Source organism: Nicotiana tabacum, chromosome 4 (assembly GCF_000715075.1).
Source record: "Nicotiana tabacum cultivar K326 chromosome 4, ASM71507v2, whole genome shotgun sequence".
Taxonomy (NCBI): Eukaryota; Viridiplantae; Streptophyta; class Magnoliopsida; order Solanales; family Solanaceae; genus Nicotiana; species Nicotiana tabacum.
In genome coordinates, this window is record NC_134083.1 from 1064093 (window position 1) to 1080422 (window position 16330).

The following is a 16330-nucleotide window of genomic DNA, read 5'->3' on the forward strand; positions in this document are numbered from 1 at the left end:
TCGATTGTGTTATGACGTGTTTCATTTGGATCTTTTTAGCTACCTTCACCTTTTTGACTCTTTCTAAACCACTTATTAAATGTTAGTGATATTTCTGAACTGGATGTTATTCTGGTTCTTTAAATGGTATTTGAATATTGATCTCTTGGTTCAACTTAAGAAGAACTAAGCTGCATGTCGACATGTAAGAACGTGAAACATAGTGCCTCACTAATATGCGCTATGTGTATTGTCATATCGACATGAAAAAGCCGCCGGCCTGAAAAACTATTGACATGAAATGCTGGACTCACTTGTACCCGAATGAATCATTATCACGCGAAACATAGCGCCTCGCCAATATGCGCTATGTGTATTGTCATGTCGGCCTGAAAAAGCTGATGACCTAAAATGCTGGACCAACTTGTACCCGAAAGAATTATTATCACGCGAAACATAACGCCTCACCAATATGCGCTATATTGTCATGTCAACCTGAAAAAGTTGTCGGACTGAAAAAGCTGATGACCTGAGCTGGACGCACTTGTACCCTAAAGAATCATTATCATGCGAAACATAGCGCCACACCAATATGCATTATATAACCTATCACTCTTAGCTGCCTATAAAAATCTCGCGTATTTTAGTTATTATTTGCGTCGTAACGAAACGAATAGAAAACTTTTCATTAATTTTCCATTTTCGAGCATTATGACGTGTTAGGACGCAATTACGTACCAAGGTGTTACTGTGGCAAAAATGCGATTTTAAAGGCATGTTGGTCAAATTGCAATCTGGGGCGCAAACGTTGGATGTGTAAACAAGTTGTAAGTTATTATTCTTGGAAGAAATATTTTTTAATACTTTTTATATAACATGTTAATTAATAGTCTTGTGTTATTCTCTCATTGGTAGGATGAAAAGAAATGTGGTTTTGATGAATGGTATGATGAACCCATTAATCAGGAATACTATAAATCATGTTTGCTAAACATTTGGAATCTGACCGGTGAATACGAACTCTAGATCGAAAAACTACAAGAACAACTTGCGGCATTACAGGAGAAACTAAAAGAGGCAGAAGAAGAAAAAAAAGGTTAGAGGAGAAATTTAAGTGGTTGAAGCATAGAATAATGGGCGATAGTGACTAAACAAACACATTGATGCGTTGAGTGTAGTATTTTATTTTTATGTTGTACTTGTCATGTATTATCTTTAATTGGTAACGAATTTAAATTTTATGTTAAGCTGTCATTTTTTTGTGTTGAAGCGTTAAAATTTAAATTTTATGTCATTAACGCATTGAGTGTAGTATTTTATTTTATATGTTTGTTTCTTATTTTATATGTTAGTTTATTATTTTATATGTTTGTTTATTATTTTATATCTTAGTTTATTATTTTGTATGTTAGTTTATTATTTTAAATGTTTATTTCTTATTTTATATGTTAGTTTATTATTTTATATGTTTGTTTATAATTTTATATCTTAGTTTATTATTTTTTATGTTAGTTTATTATTTTATATTTTAGTTTATTACTTTCTATGTTTTGTTTCTTATTTTATATGTTTGTTTCTTATTTTATAACTATACATGATATAATTAATAAGTATTCATATAAAAACACTTAGTTTGACAAATATTATTGTTTTTTATGTTATTTTCTTACATTTGTTGACTAACATTCGAGAGAGTTTGTGTTTGAACTATCATTTTTAAAAAAAATATTTTTGAGGTTAACAAATAATTAAACGGTTAATTTCAATAACTACAAAGATACTATGCTAAAGGGCACTACATTTTACTACGCTAAAGGGCACCTGATTATAATTACGGGCACAACACAACACTAAAGGGCACTAAACAACAATAAAATCACATATTAATATATGTACAACAATAAAATCTAAATAACATTAATTATTCATAAAATAATAATTTATCAATTTTACTAATCTTTTAGCACATAAATAATCTAATCCGGATAAAAAATAACAAATTAATTTAATCACAAAACAATCACAAAAATACATATACCGCAGTAAAAAATAACTAATAAATATTTTTTATAACAACTAATAACATTAATTGTTCATGAAATAACAATTTATCTATTTTACTATTTTTTTACCATAACAATAATCTAATCCGGATTTAAAATAATAAATTAATTAAATCACAAAACAATCACGAAAAAACATAAATCACAGTAAAAAATAACTAATATGCATTTTTTATACATGAATTTTAACAAAAAGTAAGTCGGAATACCTCGATTTATAATTTTTTGGAAGGTAAGGATTTGATGATTTGGGGGACGAAACAAGCAATCCACTACGCGATAACGCCTTAGGTCCGATGTAAGATTGCTACAATACCGAGAAGTTACACTTTTTGTGGGACGGGTGGGCTCCACTGAGTTTTTTTCTTAAAAAATAAAGGGGGACCGATTTTTTGGTTTGGGGGTGTGCTGGTTCGCGTCTGGTGGGGGAAGGAGATGGCACACTTATAGCTCCTTATATATGCGGGCGCTATACTATAGCGCCTTATATATGCGCGCTATACCTCCCGCCCATTTTAAGTTCAAATATAGCGCGGTTATTCACTGCGCTATACCTTAACGGACAAAACTGCCGTTAAGGTATAGCGCAGTGAATAACCGTGCTATATATAAAATGGTGCCCAATTTTTTTTAACCTTTTTGTGTTGCTTGAGTCCAAAATAACCACATTTTGGTTCCGGAACTATAACTAGGGGTGTCAATAGTTCGGTTCTGCCAGTTATTTTATAAAATTTGTACCATACCAATTTTTCGGTTATTCTATTATGTATAACCAAAATTAGATTTTTCGACACCGTCTCAATGATGTCGGTTTCTCTTCGGTATCGGTACGGTTCGGTTAATTTTCGTTATTTTTTTAAATATCATGTAATTAACCCGTAGAAGTAGAATGCAATAACATATGTTCTTTTATAGGACTTAGCAAAACTCTATAGACATTTTTACTGTTTAATGGGTGATGAATTAAAAAAAAATAAAAGATTGATAGAGTATAGATCCATCAACTATTGTACAACAACGTAAAAGAAACCAAGCAAAGGCAAAGAAAATATAAATCACACGAGTGGAAAGATATTAACCAAGCTGAGACTCAAGAATAAAATCTATACAAGATTAAATATTCAAAAAGATAAATCTAAACTATATGAAATGACATATTCAATACATTATAATTTGCTACTTATAATCGCTAGAATACTCTGTGTCTTGCTAATGAAGATACTTGAAATAACTTAGTTTGAGTAGAAGTAGCATAATAGGTTTTAGGAATTAGTATTTTGAGTTTAATTACTTGTTGGCTTGTAACAGTTTTCATAATTTCACGGCCCAAAGAAAAATTTAATGCATTATTATTTTTAAACTTAGTATATAAATATATTTTTTACATATAAAATTTATTCGGTACGATTCTGTATTTTTTCAGTTTATTTTCATAAAATATAAAACATACCCTAATTATCGATGTGGTTATAGATTTATATAAAAAATAATGTTGGGTGCGTTACGGTTACATACATTTAGTCTTTTTTCGAATATACATTTAACGAGTAACAACAATACAAACTAACTGTAAAACTTGCAAGCACACTTGAAATACTACAAATACTGTACTAGTGTAGCTTTTTGGTCAACGTCTTCCCTCCAACTGAGTAGAATAACAGACAAGATGGCATCGTCAATCTCTATCTCTTCGTCAATGGATGCTGCTCTTTCAAGCTCCCATTCTCTCTCTAGGTTTTCAGAAACTATTCCCTCTGCTTTTCAATCCATTCGACCAACTAACAAGCCTGGTTCGGGGTCTCTGCGAACGAGTTACTTCGGCTGCCGCTTCCCCAACCTAACGCTTGCCCGTGCCCAACAAGAGGATGACAATGATAATGGGCTTCTAGTTTCTGAAGGCACTTTTTCTTGGTCACAGGTAACTAAACTCGCCTTGTCGTAGGATAGTGCTAAAAATTCAACCTTTTCCCTTGTACAACATCTAAAATTGTTCCTTTTCTTACTCTTTTTCCTTCTTGTAACGGAGTATTAGATTGGAAAAAAGGAGAAAGGTAGATTTTTTAGATTGTAGACAGAGGCAGCTTTACATTAGATGATATAAATAGACAATAGACCTTGAGCTTTTTGACACCATTCAATATTATTAATTTAAACACCTTAGATGCACTTCGTCTTTGGCACGACGAATCAGGCTTCTCTTTCCACCATATAGTCCATAACCGGAAATTCGTAATAGCTTCTTCAGCTTTGTTGTGAATTGTGATGGCCTTTCTCATATTCTAAAGGATAATTCAGATCAAAGACAAGGAAATGAGGTTGGTTTGGATCAATCAACAAAGTCCGTTACACCCTCTTATCTCAGCACGACTGCTGGAGGTACAAGGGCTGGGCTTTTCCGAACTCCCATATCTGGAGGTGTACAAAGTGCAACCTCAGCTCATGGCCTACCTAAACCTGCCTTAGCTGTTCGCAACTTAATGGAGCAGGTAACTCCCTTGTTACCAGATATCTTGTTGTGTTCCTCACAAGTTTGTAAAGCTAAAAGCTTTCTCGAGTTTTTCCTCCACCCTGTATATCCATCATTGTAGGCTAGGTTTGCTCATTTATGCACCGTTATGTCTCGGATGCATCATCGACGAGAAGGTTACCCATTTGGCTCACTTGTAGATTTTGCACCAGATGCCATGGGACGTAAGCTACTAAACTCTTTTTTTTTTAAAAAGGTAACATATTTGTATGTAAATAAAAAGACTACATAGAAACTGTAGTCTCATCGATAATTACAAGGTGAAGTACAGGAGGAACTCTCCTAATCCTTTTTCTTCTCATAAGGATTCTAATACATCAATAATAGATTCAGGATCTTCTAGGTATTCTTCTTTACACCAAAAATAAAAAAGAACTAAACATTTCATTTTCATCTTCTGGATGTTGTTGGATCTATCTTCAAAGCATCTTCAGTTTCTTTCTTCCCAAATTGTCCACCAGATGCAAGTAGGAAGAATCTTCCATATTTCTTTATGACTGGAAGGGTTATCTTCTCTGTTCCAGCATGCTAGAACTTCAAGAAATCGTCTTGGCATAACCCACAATAATCCCCTCAAATTGATGAACATCCTCCATAATTGTGAAGTCACCCTACAGTGCAAAAAACGATGACTGATTGTCTATGCCTCCTCTCCACGTAAGTAACATTTAGAACAAAGTTGGTATCCTCTCTTGACCAAGTTATCCTAGGTTAGGACTGCCTCCTTTGCCAACAGCCATGTAAAGTGGGCCACTTTATAAGGAATCTTAACCTTCCAAATCAATTTCCATGGACAGAAACCAACCTGATTATTTGAAATATTGAATTCCTTATATCTAGTTTCTGACCAAGAGTGATGGACCATAAGAAATCCACTGTTCTAGTATATTACGAACAGGATTATTGTAAAAGCTAAAAAATATTGTCCTGCTGCAAAGGCATCTTTTTAGTTCCTATCTGATAGTGGCAAAGTTCCGTGATTGAGAAAATACGATAAGGATCCAAGAGGAGACCATAAATGATCTGAAATAATTCTGCTTTCATTTTCCCGTACAGAGCATTGGGTTACTTATGGTCCTTGGCAAACAAATTGCACTCTTGGTGGCTAGAAAGGCTTGCTAAACAAGCAGATTGTAATTTAACATCAGGCTCAACTACTAATTGATTGTATACAGTATAAACAGAATGCTAAACAAAAGATATAATGGGAGGTTTCACTCGTAATTTTTTTCTCTTTGACTGCACCGATTACACAATTGAATGTTACAATTGTGACAGAGGTATTCATCTTGGTGATTTGAGTTTCACTGTAGCATATCAGGACCACTAAACAATTTATCCAAGTGCTTCTACTGTTTGACAAGACTTCGCCTGAAAAACCACGCCTAATAAGATACAGGTAAATTTCAAAGTAAATTAAATAATCCAGCTAGTTTAATGTTCCTGGCATTGTTTAAAAGCTGAACATGGAATACAAAAAGAATAATAATAAAAAAAGAAAAGCAAAGTCTTGGCGTGAAATACTTGTTCAAGGTTATCTCCATCAAATCCATCTTCCAATAATGCTCCAACATGGACCTGTCATACTTTCAGACCCAATATTTTCATTCTCACCGTTAGCTATACACACAAGGAACCTGCTAGCTGACCCAAGATGCACACTGGTTGTACAGGTTAGTGTTGTATTTCCACAAGCATTCATTATGTTTGACTGAAATCTTCTGCCTTTGAGTTTCTTGATCTTTTGCGTTTTAGATCCCGGGTTGGAGTTGTTTATCTAATGCAAGGGTAACAATATTCGGTGATGTCTATCCTCTCCCGGAAGATCAACAGGTAGCTGCCTTCTTCAAATTTTAGTGATTTATTCATAAACTATTGTCGAATAAACTGGTTCTTACTGCACCAGGAATTTGTTAGATAAAGGCTTTCTTTTGGCACTCCTGAAATTGTTACTGTTGCTTATAGACTCGTGACCCTGGAGGCATTTGGACTTTCTCCTAACTATCTTGTATATATCTCCTTTACAATCTGTATGATAGTAATCAAAACAATAAGAAGAAAGCATCGGGTCAAATGTGTTCTTTACGCAATTACATATCTCCTCTGATGTATATGAAGCCCGATCTGTTTATTCTTAATAATTTTACTAGTCAAGGTTTGTACCAAGTGAATTCTCACACCAGATGAATGTATCAAATGAATTATCATACCAGACCCCCATTTTCCCCTTTTTCTCTTCTTTTCTCTCTGCTCTTTTTAAATGGGAAGTTAAATTTGAGATACTTCTTAGAAGGGGAATATCGTGGTCTGGATGACTGAGATCATTTCAAATTCATTTAACTTCCATCAGTACTATGTAGTTCTTCTTGTGATTTATCTGGTTTTGGCTACGAATTTAATACCCTATTCTAGTAGAAAAGGTAAGTAGAAACTCTCCTATTCTAATATTGTTAAATAGACATCAATTAGAGACGTGAAAAAAGAGAAAGATACTAACTGAAGTGGGGCCACAACCACACAGGGAATTTCTTCGATATCGAGAGAGATCGAGAGAGAGAGAGGGGAAAAAAACAACAAACCCATTATAGTCCCACTAGTGGGGTTTGGGGATGGTAGATAGTACGCAGACCTTACCCCTACAGTGAATGTAGAGAGGAGAGGTGCACATTAGGGTTGTTCAAAACCGAACCGTAACCGTTAACCGAACCGAAAAAACGACTTATTGTTTTATTGGTATCTGGTTATCGGGATAACGGTTGGTGAACGGATTGAGATTTTATAATTAACAGCTTAACGGTTTTGGAGCGGATTACTCAATTTCCTTATCGGATAAATCGTTAACCCGTTAAAATTTTTTATATTTATACTTTTACCCATGTATATAATAAAGTAATTTTGAAACCCTAAAGTACTCTTGGGAATTTTTATATTTATACTTCTACCCATTTATACTTTTACCCATGTATATAATTTTGACCGAGGACATGACCCTTGATAGGAAGGTATGTAGGTCGAGGATTAGGGTAGTAGGGTAGGTAGTCTAGAGTGTTCATAACAGTAGTATTTGCACGCAGTCTCGCTTTTTGTTGGTAGTAGGTTTTTATGACTAACCGTTGTTTTCTTTCATTGTTGATCACCTTACTATCTTGTTGTTTTTATTCTGCTTTTATATGGCTTTATGGTGTTGTCCCTTCTTCTCTATATTCTCATTAATGTGGTGCTTATGCTTTCCTGAGCCGAGGGTCTATTGAAAATAACCTCTCTATCCTCACAAGGTAGGGGTAAGGTCTGCGTACACACTACCCTCCCCAAACCCCACGGTGTGGTATAATACTGGGTATGTTGTTGTTGTTGTTGTATGCCTCATTGTATTTCCGTCATGTTCCTTTTTGATTAGGGAGTACTCGTTGTCGCTGTTGGTTTATCGCATTTGACTTGGACTAATTGTGTTCTCCGTTGTTTGATCCTGCATTAGATTTCAGTGGCATGTTAGTTTCTCTAATTTTAGTGTTTAATATCAGAGGCTCAGAGCTGCACGTGCCTTTTTATATTTTGTTCTTTCTTCTTAATTTCAAACAGCCTCTCTACCTTCATAAGGTAGGGTACACACTACCCTCCCAATTTTTCCGATTTGTAAATGTTAAAATGATACAATATTGGTTGTCACCACAGGAATGGGCACATAAGCAATATATAGCAAAACATCAGCAAGGAGCTTCTCAACAATGGGGAAACTTTTATTACTTTCGGATGCAAAATATAAGGTTCTCACTTTTTTCCTTTGAGTAGCTCTTTCCTCGTATAGCATCTTTATATTTTTGGTTCTACCGTTGAATGCATATTCTCCTAGAGACTTGAGTTGCCAGTTGCACAATCTGGCAATATGGGGAAATTCTTCATTAGAAAATGGATTGTGTGATATCTTCAGCCCTTCTAATACCTACAAAAAGAAAAGAAAAGAAAAAGGTGTCTGTGAACTCAGATTTTTCATACTTAGTTGTAAGCCTCCATTCTTACGCAACCTTTTTGGTGGCTCATATAAGTCTTTATTTGTATAGTGGTACTGCTTAATTGGATGATATCAGCTCTATTACATGAAAATTCTTTACTGTCTGTAACAGCTTATAATGAGTTCTTTTGCTGCCAAATATTTCCTCATTAGTAAACCTAGTTTTGACCCAAGTGGTTTTGAGTTATGTTGATGTTGAGAAATAGTACAAGTATAGAGATGTTGCTTACTCTAAAATGCTAGGGAAAAGTAGGAATCTTTCTGTCTGTTGGCATTACCCACTTGCCAACAGTTTAGTTTCTTGCATCTCAAATCAGATGATTATGTGTTGCTACACGTTTAGTGTATTTTTATTGTTCTTGTATACATAGTCATAATCTGCGTGCCTTGAGCAACTTTACTGGGAACTATTTCCTTTAGAACATCCACGTAAAATTTACTTTTAGTTGTGCCCGTTCTTTTAACACTCTATTTGCCTCAATTTGTATGCATATGCCAAATTTCAACACAATTGATCTCTGAACTATTAACTATTTGGCAGTGCACAAGATCTTCTAAGGGCTTGTCTTATTTTGTTGTGGATGTTGGTTTAGGCTACCCACTTCGAGCTTCTATATTGGCCCTATCATTTTGTTTCCCTCAGCTGATTATTTTGTTGCAAATCATAGTACATCAATAGGAAGATTCAATCCACATGTTGCACTTTCCTTTAGTCAATGTATGTGTGAAAATCAAGTTTCGTGTTGTTGCTAAGACGATTAGCAATTCTCTAGCTAATACCACTAACCTGCCTTGTCACCTACAACAGTGAGATATATTTCATTGGAGGCTTTGGAACAGTTGCTTGGGTGGATGTCAATGATTATGAAACTTTGCGGCCTGACAAGATTGCTATTGATGGAGGTGAACAAAATCTTAAGGTGTGCTTTTGGCATTTCGAGAAATCGGTGACATTTAGGCTACTAGATTAATGTTTTTATGCAGCTATAATGCTATATGTATCAAGGTATTTGTGGAAGTAGCAGCTCATAAGTTCCTCTTTCTCCTTCCTTTTTTCGGAGTAAGTCTGAAAACAAGTTGGTTTTTCTTATAGGAGCTAAATGCAATTTTTTCAAAGCCTCTAAAAGATCTTTTGTCGCGAGAAGCTGAGGTGGATGATGCTGCCATAATATCAATAGATAGCAAGGGAGCTGATATCCGTGTCCGGCAGGGTGCAGAGGTACTTTCTCTGTACTTCTTGTTTATGTTATTGGCTTTTGCCTTGCCCTCTACCCTTGTAACCAAGTGTTTTCACTAAAAATCTCCTGCAGTTAAACATTCAGAGAATATCTTTTGAAGGTCATTCCGTTGAAACACTAGAAGAAGCAAAAGCAGCACTGTGGAAACTGGTAAATAGAGGTCGATTGTACAATATGGAGAAATGAAATTACCATTACAGAATGCATTTGTAACTCAAGAACGTCAGAAGGCTAGGTGAAATAATGTGTGCTAGAATAGTTGTGTTGCAAGACTGTGAGATCATTAAATTTTCCTGGGGAAGCATGAACTTGTAAAACTTACAAAGGTTGTGTGTCTTTGGGTGACAAGAGTGGGTTGCTCTAGTGGCAAGCACCCTCCACTTCCAATCAAGAGGTTGTGAGTTCGAGTCACCCCAAGAGCAAGGTGGGGAGTTATTGGAGGGAGGGAGCCGAGGGTCTATTGGAAACAGCCTCTCTACCCCAGGGTAGGGGTAAGGTCTGCGTACACATTACCCTCCCCAGATTCCACTAGTGGATTATACTGGATTGTTGTTGTGTCTGTGGGTGAGGTTTTTATTTATTTTATTTATCAGAAAACGCCTTGTGTTTTTCATAGCACCGGGCCTTGATTACTTGTCATCTATTTTCTGGTTTTTATGATGCTGTTATTATTTCTATGATTTCTGTTGACGATACTGATTTATTGTCTCTTCTCGTCTTTTCTGTCTCCTTGAGCCGAGGGTCTATCGGAAACAGCCTCTCCGCCCTATCGGGTAGGGGTAAGGTCTGCGTACAAACTATTCTCCCTATACCCCACTTGTGTGATTTCACTGGGTCGTCGTTGTTTCAGAAAATGTAACCCGTCCACCTAATTCTATGGTTTCATTGCAGATGGGGGCTCCCAAGCATCTGAAATATTTTGGTATAGATTAAGCCAATGCGTAACTCACACTCTTTTATTTGCAAATTAGGTATCTTTATGATTCATGTACCTGGAACCTTATTGAACTGCCGGCTTGGAAACCAGTAGAGTGAAAATTTGCGCACTTTAGTTATGAAAGTCATATCTTGATCTATGCACATATTTTGTACTTAGAAAAAAGAATGTATCATAATTGTACTTAGAAGAAAGAATGTATCGCCACCTGCCTTATTTTGAAGTATGGTCTGGCCCCAACATGGCCAATGAATAGTTCTTGCAAAGTGTTGGTCGGAATTACTTGCAAAGAGAGAGAGATCCCAAAAGGTATGTAGCTTTGGGAAATAAATAGTTACGCTAGACCAAAGGTTCAAGTTTAGTCAGATTGGCTACTTCATTTCAGATGATGAACATTCTATATAAAGGAATCAAAAATGGCGTCTCCACCTATAGCAAGCACTGGGATTGAGATGATTGATGAAAGGATTTCTCTTCTACAGACAAGACCGGCAAACAACCTTCTTTCTTGTCACTTTCAAGCGCCCACAAAAAAAAAAATGAAACTCAAGGTTATGACGTAGAACCACCAAAGAAGAGATTTTTTTTTATTTTTTTTTATTTTTAAAAACACGTATCCATTTCCAGAAAGAAAGAAAAAAACAAATTGAAGACTAAAGCGTTTATTCAGTTACTTGCAACGATAAAAATTGAAGCTAAAAGAATATAACACTGCCCACTCTCCACTCTCCACTATGTAATTGGTTTCCACCCATGGTTAAATGAGGTTGGACCAAAATAAATCGCATGGAAACAAATAAAAAAGAGAAGAGTAACAAAAGCACTCGCATTAATTTACACTATAACATTTCTCTACGAGGGCAGAAGGTTAGGTAAATATATGAGCTCATAACAACTTTAATTTCGTTCTCCACATCTCTCCAATGACCTTCCTTGGCGCTGGATCATCCGGTCCTTTGTCTCTTTGTCCTGATGTGAAGTACAACCATCCATTCCAGAAGCCAACAAGAGTTGTCTTTACACGGTAAGGAAGTTTGCCAATAACCTTCCATTTCTGCTTTGGATCAAAACCAGCAGGTAAAAAAACAAGAATACAAAAAGCAGCACATAAGAAACAGGTTGTTTTCTAGAATCACATCACGTTAACTCCATTCATCCTAATTTACCTTTTCACTTTTGACTTGACACAACTATAAAGTGGAGAGTTAAAATATCAATTGTCTAACATCACTCACTGTTGTGAAAAGCATGCATTCTAATCATGGTGACACCTGATTTTTACATGTAGGAGCAAGGTAAGGTAACTGCATGACCAAGGTGACCAAAGAGATTTACTGAGAGTCTGATGATCCTAAGGTAAAGATGTGAAGCTAAGATACCAGGGCAGAGTATTTGTTGAGACAGTGAACACGTCACCAACATGTAAACAGTTCAAATGATCGATAAAAAGAGAAAGAAGTCCATGTATTTGTGGAAAAAAAATAAGAATCTTCACTTGCATAGCCAAATTCAACCTTGCAATGTACAAATTTGAGGACCAAATTAAAGGCATTGTTGAGATCTAAATTTGTGTTGTATTTGTTCTGTCCCCGTGGAATCTATGTGATAGAGAAATGTGGAATTGAAATAGATAATAGCCATATTCAGGCATATCTTTTGATGAGTTATGCGTCTAGGGCTAAAGGATAATTTGTAACTGCTAGACCACGTTTTTGAACAGTTTCCCTCTAACAGGCCTATAGGAGACTGTTGGACAAGGAAAGAGGGGAGGGTATCAATAAGATCCTAATAAGACGCTCTAGATCCTTTGTGTACCTTTTGTACAGACTGAACATAAATTGAAACGAACGGATACGTCTAAGCGCATCGTGCAGTTCGATGTATCTGCTAAGCTAAATGTAGCTGACTAAAGTGACAGGCTATAAGGAATCACTAAATTCTAAGATAAACAAAATAGACAACGTCTTTGCAGTTTGTTGAAGATTAGAAACAATACCTGTGTATCAAACTGAAACTGGAATATTTCTCCAACAAGGGTCATCTTTTTGGTATTTGGGTGCTTCTCAGTAGTTCCTCCAACAATTACAAGAGATCTGTTGACAATAGCCCAAGCAAACTCTATATGGGAATCTGGCTTTGGCATGGGAGGCAACACTTTCCATTTCATGTCATCATCTAACATGTAAACATCATCATATACAACCTGTAAGAGCCAAGCTCCATAGTTATATTTAGCCAAAACGACATTAGAGTAAAACACACTCTCAACCCCTACATGAGCTCCAATTCTCAGTATTTTGGGAGTGTGAGACTTGATCTGCTTTTATCAATCCCCCACCCTTCTTCCAATTTTCATCTTTTAGCTATACTGTTTTTCAATTTGCAAAGGATCTGGATAGTAGATAACAAAGATGAGAATGATCATATCAACTTGAAATCACTAATATCCTTCAATTGTTGCTGGTGTAGCCAAAGAATCAACTAGTCAAGAACCTCTTCTCTCTTTAGGTAATAATATGCCACAAAAGGAAATATGACCTTCCACTTGGCAAATTTCAGCTAACGAGAAGAAGATATTTTTGGACAATAACTAACTGTTTACATCCAAAGTGAGAAAAAACATGTCCTAATCTGGCCAAGTTTTTTCATGCAAAGCAAAATAAAGTTCCATAAAAAGTCATTAATGCCCAAAGCTTAACTGGAACATAACTTTTTAAATATTTTTAACCAATAGACGACTTACACATTGGTTGGAGAGGAACAAGAGATGCTTTGAAGGACAATAAAAATCATATTTCTCTTTATAAAAAAAAGAGATCCCTAGAGAATTTATACTTTTGTTGTAGCAGTAACATGATAGAAAACTGGTCTCAACATTTTGATTTTCAGGAACTTCTGGGAATGTAATTGGAACAGCAATGCTGTAATCCCTTGTCTGTATTTTTGTAGTACCTCATTGGTACTTTATTAATGAAATTTCCTTATCTTATCAAACAAATATACGACTTACAGAAGCCAAGTCACGGTCCGATTACCTCATTTCTACGTGAGCATTTGAAAATAGGTGATCCAGGTTTAGCCATAAAATCACCCTCTTGACCACCAAAGACATAAAGTCGATCATCAAATACAACACACGCCCTGCATGAAAGGTCAACCAAGAAGCAGAAAATTTATTCAATTATGCACTCCTAAAAACTTATCGGGTTAACATACATGTCTGACTAACTTCTGAATACATCACACAAAGCAAATTTGGATATACAGTCCACATATGTCACTTGCATTTGATTATTCTCTTGCTAATTGTATTGAAACCTAAAGCTTTAGAAACACCAACTGTTTAGTTGAAAAAGGTTTGAGTCCAGCAACCAAGACTTGGGGCATAGTGATTTATCAAATTTGTTAAATCAGTTCCCTCATCCACATCCTAGAGTACATTCGCAGAAGATACTAATTGAATCACCAGCACAAATATTCTTCTCCTCACGCAGTTGAAACTGAAAGGACAAGCTTGAGAACAAAAACAACAACACAAACTATCAACATCAAAATGGACATAACATCTCCCTGAATAGAAAAGAAAACGTGGCATGCAACTTCCCTCCTTATCCCATGTTATCCCAAAAAACTGCACACTCTTGTGAATTTCAAACCACTACGCAGGGAAACTATCACTAAACTGTCAAAGTTTTCATCACCTTTAGAAAGATTAGCAGGAAAACTCATTTCTCATCTTTGTTATTTTGAATTTAAAGCTCCTAGACCCTAGTTACTATTCACTAACTGCTCTATACTGAACTTGAATTAGATTGCGCAAAGTATTATTGCTGCTATCAGGTGTTCATTCATTCCCTCTAAGATGAACCCTTCACGCCCATCAAGATTTCCCTTTCCCGACTTTTCCTTCTGAGAGTGCATTATGCAATCTGCCACATATATTATATTATGCTAATAATAATATCTGCATGAAGTCAGCCAAATACCTGTGAGGTCCACCACGAGGAATGGGTATCTCAGTCCGCCACTCCGTTTCTAAAGCTTTTCCATCCTTAACAGCAATACTCCAATGCTCTAATCCTGGGGTATGTCTATTCTCTTTGCTCCCACCCATTACATGAAGCCTGCCTCTCAAAAGCTGTGTTGCAGGCGCATACCTGAGAATCAAACTCATTAATAAGCTTTTACAATTTTATATAAAACTCAAACATACTGCAGTAACCTAATTAATAAGCTATAGAATTTTACATCAAACTCAAATTCAGAAAGCAAAGAGAAAGCACAAGTGTGAAAGAGCCATTTCTTCAAGCCTGGCAATAAACTCAGTACCTTGGGACTGGCAAAGGAGGCAAGTCCTGCCATTGCTTCGTCTCCGTGTCGAGAACAAAATTGCGAGCAGTAGGACCCCTACACTGGGGACCGTATTGCCCAGTAACAACGTAAATGTATCTGCCATCAGTTACCATACCCAAGTGTGAATGAGCCATTTCTTTGGGCATATCGAATGTCCCTCCCCATGAATTGGCCGTGAAATTGTAAATATCCACATGCGAATGAACCTAATTTTAAAAAAAAAAAAAATTTAATGTCATTACAGGCAGAAGGTGAGAAAATCTGGCAGTTCGCTTAATAAAAAAGAAAACGACGGACAAAGGAAAATTATTAGGGTGATGTGCGGACATGATCAATGGTGCCATAACCAGCAAAGACGAAAAGAAGGTCGCTGATCTGGAGAGCAGCACCATCAAGGCGAGGCACAGGGGATGTGGCCATCTTCTCCCACTTCAATTGCGGGGCTGGCAAATCCGCAAAAGTAGCTGATAATATCCTCTGGGAACCGGCATCTCCGTCTTTCTTCGCCTAATAATAAAAAATTAAGAGGATAGTTGAAGGGAAAACGAAACTGTGAAGAATGCGCAGTTGATTTACCTTGGGGAGAGTGTGATTAGGAAAGACAAGGACATTGGACGTTGGGAGAGCCCAGTTGAAGGAGGAAGAGGAAGAAGAAGAGGAAGCCCAGAGCAGATCTACAAGAAGAAAGCCCCCTAACAGCGCCACGCAAATAAAGACCAATTTGGTGGTGGTGCTACTCTTAGAACCAGCTGCTGCTTTCCCTATTCTCATTTCATTGCCCAATCCCCAGATCTTGTCCTCTCGGTACGACACTACTGACCACACCCAATTTTTTGATCCCCAATCCCAACTTTACTTCCAGACACACTCTGCCACTCCCCTTTTTTTTAAGTAAAATGTTTACGAGCTCTGTTTGGCTTCAGTACCGCTGCCATCTCCTCTTTAACTCTTTTTTCTTACTGTATTTTTTCTCTTTCTAGATATGCAGTCCAACTTTATTAACAACTATAATTAGGACATCAGCACGCACTTTTAGAATTGAGTTAATTTTATTTATATTTATTTTCTCTATATATATATATATATATACTAGTTTCCAGTCAGAGTCACATGCAACTATATCAAGTTATGTAATATATAGTTTTGTAAAATAATTTCAATATTATTAACAACAAAATTTTGAGGAAATAATTATACGTAAAAGTATATAGTATATATGTATAC

At 36.1% G+C, this 16330-nt stretch overlaps 2 protein-coding genes across 3 annotated transcripts; one reads left to right on the forward strand and one right to left on the reverse strand.

Moving 5' to 3' along the window:
* The first annotated feature begins 3643 nt into the window (after positions 1-3643).
* On the forward strand, positions 3644-10457 carry LOC107819541 (uncharacterized). The gene is made up of 9 exons (XM_016645660.2): positions 3644-3960; positions 4328-4528; positions 4631-4733; positions 6163-6242; positions 6325-6402; positions 8242-8333; positions 9387-9498; positions 9672-9797; positions 9889-10457. Exons 1-9 carry the CDS (start codon positions 3709-3711, stop codon positions 10000-10002), a joined length of 1158 nt encoding a protein of 385 aa, XP_016501146.1. The 5' UTR covers positions 3644-3708; the 3' UTR covers positions 10003-10457.
* An 851-nt stretch (positions 10458-11308) lies between these two features.
* On the reverse strand, positions 11309-16069 carry LOC107819542 (kelch repeat-containing protein At3g27220). Of its 2 annotated transcripts, XM_016645661.2 has the most exons (7): positions 15683-16069; positions 15434-15613; positions 15083-15312; positions 14740-14910; positions 13789-13894; positions 12750-12956; positions 11309-11807 (listed from the first exon to the last, which is right to left on the reverse strand). In XM_016645661.2, the coding sequence occupies exons 1-7, from the start codon at positions 15875-15877 to the stop codon at positions 11640-11642; spliced, it is 1257 nt and encodes a 418-aa protein (XP_016501147.1). In that variant the 5' UTR covers positions 15878-16069; the 3' UTR covers positions 11309-11639. The 2 variants fall into 2 exon arrangements, with proteins under 2 accessions (XP_016501147.1, XP_016501148.1); XM_016645662.2 differs by lacking the exon at positions 15434-15613 and having other exon boundaries at positions 15683-16057.
* Between the last annotated feature and the right edge of the window lie 261 nt (positions 16070-16330).

Bases quoted from the DNA above. Each gene is read 5' to 3' on its own strand.
- LOC107819541 (XM_016645660.2), top strand. From the start codon at position 3,709: ATGGCATCGTCAATCTCTATCTCTTCGTCAATGGATGCTGCTCTTTCA. The intron at 6,403-8,241 runs GTAGCTGCCTTC...TTGTCACCACAG, and splicing joins CTCTCCCGGAAGATCAACAG to GAATGGGCACATAAGCAATA. The intron at 9,798-9,888 runs GTACTTTCTCTG...AATCTCCTGCAG, and splicing joins GTGTCCGGCAGGGTGCAGAG to TTAAACATTCAGAGAATATC.
- LOC107819542 (XM_016645661.2), bottom strand. From the start codon at position 15,877: ATGAGAATAGGGAAAGCAGCAGCTGGTTCTAAGAGTAGCACCACCACC. The intron at 14,911-15,082 runs GTACTGAGTTTA...TTTGATTCTCAG, and splicing joins CCTCCTTTGCCAGTCCCAAG to GTATGCGCCTGCAACACAGC. The intron at 13,895-14,739 runs GTATTTGGCTGA...CCTTTCATGCAG, and splicing joins CCTCGTGGTGGACCTCACAG to GGCGTGTGTTGTATTTGATG.